At 55.0% G+C, this 5471-nt stretch overlaps 1 protein-coding gene across 1 annotated transcript in view; it reads left to right on the top strand.

The window, feature by feature from the left end:
• Positions 1-4914: 4914 nt before the first annotated feature.
• Positions 4915-5471, top strand: part of amx2 (copper amine oxidase) — a gene marked incomplete at both ends in the record, with an annotated part of 8515 nt that continues 7958 nt past the window's right edge. Inside the window, one exon of the mRNA XM_002953818.1 lies at positions 4915-4989. Coding sequence (XP_002953864.1) covers positions 4915-4989 — 75 coding nt within the window. The remainder of the gene's footprint in view (positions 4990-5471) is intronic.

Here is a 5471-nt window from a genome sequence, read left to right as displayed (position 1 = left end):
CTCCCTCCTCCCCCCCGCCTTCCCCCTTCCCTCCCCCCCCTCCCCCCTCCCTCCCAGACCGACCTGGGGCTGGTACACAATCCTGAGCGCCTTCTCCACACTGGTCTTGTGAACACCCAGGTGGGCGCCCAGCTCACCTAGCAGCTCCTGGAGGGAGGGGGGAGGAGGAGGAGGGGGCGGGAGAGACGGACCACGTGAACGAGTGACGCGGATGCCAAGGATAGCGTGATACGCCCCAGAAGTACCATGTAACTAGAAGTACCTAATCAGTCGCGAACTGTGAAGGGGGGTGTGCGGAAGGGGCGGGGGGCCCAATTGGAGGTGTTGGGCCAGGAAGGGAAGATCCACGGCCATACGGCTTACGGGGTGTGTGTGTGTTGTGTGTGTTTGAGGAGCCGCATGTATTCCGCAGACTCCCGGAGTCAGGGGGGGTCCGGGGACCGCAAACCACACACTCTCGAGACCTGAGGACGCCGCTGCCCAGGACCAGGGCCAGGCCCAGGACCCTGCAGCACCCTACCAAGTTGAAGAGCGCAAGCAAACAACAACCGCGAACAACCGCCGACTGACGTGCAAAGTTGCAAACGCTGGGTGAGTCCTATACAGCGATCACCCAAAGGTCGGCGGCGTATGCGGGGACATGGGGTGCCTCGTGGGGATGAAAGTGGGAAGAAGGGGGGGTAGTGGGAGAAAAGGCCGATACCGAATAGGCTTGTCCAGGGCCGGCGTCGTACAGAGTACCGTACACATCTCTGATACGGCAAGAAGCCCTCCATGCTCCTCCTTCCCCCCTCCGTCCTTCCTTGGCAGCAGCTTCACTCGTTCGTGGTTCGTCTTTCCCCCCTCCCCCCTCTCCCCCCCTCGTTCGTGGTTCGTCTTTCCTCCCTCCCCGCCACCACCCCTGTCTCTCCGCTTGTCTCCCCAAGGGCGCCACATCCCCCACCTGCTCCTCAATGTAGAAGGAGTACGGGAGCTTCTCTTCATTGTTAAGGAGGCCGTTCAGCAGCACCTCCAGCTGCATGGGCGTCACATTGTGTGGGATGTCCAGCTGAGGCCCTGCGGACATCCATGACATGACATCCGGAGCCAAATGCCAGGTGAAAATGGAAGTGCGCCGCGACAGGCCTGTGGCCTTGCAACATGCGGGACACATTTTATTCTTCTCCTCTGCGGCCTTCCTCCCCCGCGCCAAGCATGCTTCAGACGGCCATGACCCTGATGACAAACCAGCGGATAGCCGCCGGCGCGCAAGCAGCCTGTCAGTGGCTTGCCTGTGTCGTCGCCGTTCGCCGATTGGAACTGAACGATGATGCTGACGTCTGCTGGGGGATCATCTGTGGTTTGCGTTTTTGACTCCAGTCGAGCAAATTTAGCTGGCGGCTCTGACATGGCGTCCGCTGAAGTTTTATATGCAGGCTTAAAGGTAATCGGAGTGGTGTGTTGGGACGACCTGCTTAATAGAAACGAAGGAAGGTTTTGTGCCGCTCGTCGTCAACTTACAAAGAAACGAACACCAACTCTCTACTGCACAAACGTTTACTAATAACAGCGAGCTGACAAGATAGATACAATCTGTGAAACAATGCGTATGTAAAACTAGGAGACGCCAATCTACGCAATTCCCAACTCGCAACGCCGCAAATGCCCTTGCCGCCGTATGACGGTTGCCCTTCCCTTCCCGCTACTCCGCCACTCTTCGCAATCAGGAAGCGCCACCTAGCGCGACCTATGATCAGACAGATTCAATACATTAAGGTTGAATTGTACGCTTCATTCCATCATTCATGCGGCATAGGCTGAACGTAAACTACTCAACCTTGCTTTGCAAGTAGCATGGGTGGATTTCATTGGCCCCGGATCAGCACCACGAACAGTGCAGATCCTTCTCCCTGCAGCGTTGCGTTTTGATTTTGGTGAAGTACGACTGTATGGGTATGGAATGATATGTGCCCGTACCTGCAAACAAGGCCGCAAACCGTGGAAAGTGTACGAGGAGGTCCCCAGTGCGAGCCCCGACCTGGCTCCTGCGGCTGCAAGCATACGGCTGCATACGGCTGCCTGCGGTACACACACATCCAGCTTCCGCCGCCCTTCTGTACACATTCACTCATCCATAGCTACATGGCCACACGTGAGTACAGCCCTCTTACCCCCACCCTACCCCACCCACGTGAAGTAGCACGTGACTACATATCTTTTTGATTACACCGCACACACACGAGGATAGGGGGACACGGCATGGCTTGTGAGGAGGCAAACAAACAGCAGCATACTGGGAACATCAGACGGACGCAACCAGTTCCGTGCCGCCACACACATACATACATACATACACACATACACACATGGTGGCAAAATCAGGTTTGGAGACCTCCTCATGGAAGGCGATTCGTGGGACGATTTGGAGCCGGAGGGAGTTCCGGGAGTGGTCGGGAGAGTGGTCGGGAGTGGGAGAAAAGCGCGGCTGCGTGCCGTATCCCATGTGTGCGTGGCCCACGGGTTCATGTAGGCCCTAGAACGCTTCAAGTATGGAGAGTTCGGCACAGGCTTTGCGAATGCAGTTTCTCCAGGTACGTTGCACCGACGCACCCGTATCGAGATGCAACATGTAATACCGAGTCGAAATGCTTCTTATGTCTTCCAGTCATCGCTATAAATTGGTGCCGGGTGCGGAGTTGACGGCGGAATGGCTTGGATATTTGCGATGGGTTTACGCAAAGGGTTACGATGAATAGAACAGTTCAGCTGGGATTATGCAACCCGAATCCAACGTGACATTATGCAAGTCATATTCGGGTGCAGCATCACTCCAGTCTTGATGATTGCAAACAAGGGTTTGGCAGGCATTCCACATGCTATCGTAGGCGAGGCGCATAAACTGTGGCATACTTTCCTCCTTAACATGGCATCATTGTTTATTGTGATTTTAACGACACATATGTTCCTCTCGTGCCCGCGGGACGCCCCGGACGGGCCCGCAACTTTAGAAACGGTATAGTACTTGCAGCGACATATTTCACATGTATTGAAAAGTACCATTAATTTTATTTACTCCAAGTATATGAGGTTCTAGCAGCGTGAAGCTGCTTGCGTTTGTCGTAAATGATTCCATGGTCAATGTTGTTCTGCAGAGAGTACAAAAGGTGCTGTGCTCCATGAAATTATAGTATCAAAATTAACTTTGTACCAAAGCCCTTTGAGTCATACTGCTTATAATAGCGGCAGTCTCCGGACTTGCCCTTCCTCCTTTATATTCCACACCGGCCGAAGCGGTTCGGCCTCGGTATGGTTAAGGTTTGCAGTGCGCTGCTTCAATTTATTAGGGCTAGTAACAATAGCGGCGCTGTCCTAGACAGCGCAGACAAGGAACCGAAGCTCCTTCAAGATGGCCACCCAGACTGCACGTACGTTTTTGCATCGAGGTGATGTGTTGGGACTTTTAGGTTAATGCTAATTTAAATATATTATGGGCCGATCTGGGCTTTTAATGTTGACCGTCGCACGTTTTCCGAGGGCAGTTGAGGTCGGTACCTCGCAACGCTGCAACGACGCTTTGGCCTTTGTTTTAACCTCAAATTCCCCCGTAATCTCCTGTGTTTTTATGAGAGTGTTTGTGAGGTGGTATGCCCACAATGTGATTCGCTTTGTATGCGATGTCCCTAAACCCTTGTTCGCCGATGGACACAGCTTGCGGGCTACATGGAAATACGAACCACTTGAAAGCATGAATTGGTAAAATACTGCCTTCTTGTGGACTATCAAACTGTTCTGACGCGTCGTCCGACTAGCATCCTCGCGAATCCTCGCGAAGCAATGGTGCTCTCAACTATCGCGCCCACCACGCTGCAGGTGTCAACGCTGTTCCTCGCCACCCCCTCGATCAGCTATCGCCGGACGAGGTTCGACGGGCTGTGGAGGCTTGCAAGGGCTACGCGGTCGCCAATGGAGTCGGGGCGCTTCGGTTCAACACTGTCATGCTCCGGGTAGGGGATTGACATGAACAGTATTACAGATAATATCAAGAAACTTCTCACTTAGGTCCCTATTTTTGCTGCAACGCAAATAACGTCCTCCGTCCAACCGCCATGCCTTCCTCCTACGATTCTTTTTCCATCCTCCTGTCCTTCAGGAGCCCGCCAAGAAGGCCTTGCTGGCGTTTGAAAGAGGCGTTGGTGCGCGTCCTGAACGTATCGCGGAATGCATCCTCATCGTCCCCTCCGCCAGCGTCGCCGTGGAGGCTCTCGTCCACCTCCTCGGCGACCACGAGGGCTCCTCTCCCTTCGCGACATGCCCGCCCAACAACGGCCCGGAAGGCTTGGGAGCCGACATGAAGAGCTGGAAAATTGTAAGACACACAAGTTTACGTCTCCTTCCTTGATGAGGCACAGCATCCGTTTCGCAGTCGAGAAGGAATTCTCAAAGCGCGGCACTGGCTGTCTGTTTTGTGTAAAGGAAATGGTTGAATAGTGGAACGATCGAATTGCCCAAATGCATTCCCTCCCCTAGCTCCCGCTTCCACCCGCCTTTCATGATGAGATTCCCAAACACAGCCCCCACAACAACACTTCCAGGTCCTGTTCCTGTTCCAGGTCCTCGCCGTCCTTTTCTCTTGCAGCGTGGCCCCTCCCAGCCTTCTCTCCCCCTCCTCTCTCCCTCCTAACCCTCTCCTCCCCCGTGCACGATGACTAGTACTACAAGGCCATGAACTACCATTGCCGGAATTTCACCTCTCCCCTTCACTTCCCTTCACTTCCAGAACCACGGGGGGTCGGTGACATCACCGCTTAGGACTCACTACTGGCAGTTTCGTTCGGACCTCTTGGACCAAGCCGGCAGTTCACTTCCCGCTTTCTCGCATATGACCCCCCCTTCCCTCCCCTCTCCCCCAAACCCCCCTGCCCCGCTCTTCCCCAGCTGGAGGGTCTCCAACCGCTAACCTCCCCGGATGATAACATGGACGCCGAGGTGGTGGTCAAGAACGACCCGCGGGTCGCTCAACTGCTGAAGGAGCGGTACGGCATCACCGACATCGCCAACCAGCTCATCTGCGACACGTAAGCATCGCGTTGCGGTGTAGTAGTGGGGGAAACGGTAGGCTGTGGTAGGTGGCACACAGCGATTCAGTACGGCGGTCTATTGCACAGCCTTGTAGTACAGCGATGTACAAGGAGGGGTGTACAGCACATTGGCATATGTCCGGGTGTATGTCTACGAATTCCAACAATCCCGAACTTTGCTCCCATAGTTCGCCACCCCCATGGACATGCACACCAAAGCGAAAGCCTTGCATGCACGTCGGCCCCTTTTTCGCTCCATCCGCCCAAGTGTGTATCGATATCGCCTCCTTCTGAACCGCGGTGTGCTTACCTGCGATTGCTGTTTCTCCACGGCTGCTGCCACCCCCTCCCCCCAACCCCGTGTTGCCTACCCCGCCCCGTGGGGTGCAGGTGGGCCTGTCACAACGCCCCAGA

This window comes from Volvox carteri, assembly GCF_000143455.1.
Source record: "Volvox carteri f. nagariensis unplaced genomic scaffold VOLCAscaffold_38, whole genome shotgun sequence".
In the NCBI taxonomy this organism is placed as follows: domain Eukaryota; kingdom Viridiplantae; phylum Chlorophyta; class Chlorophyceae; order Chlamydomonadales; family Volvocaceae; genus Volvox; species Volvox carteri.
The sequence above is the reverse complement of the archived record's forward strand: the minus strand, read 5'-3'. Positions and strand labels throughout refer to the sequence as shown.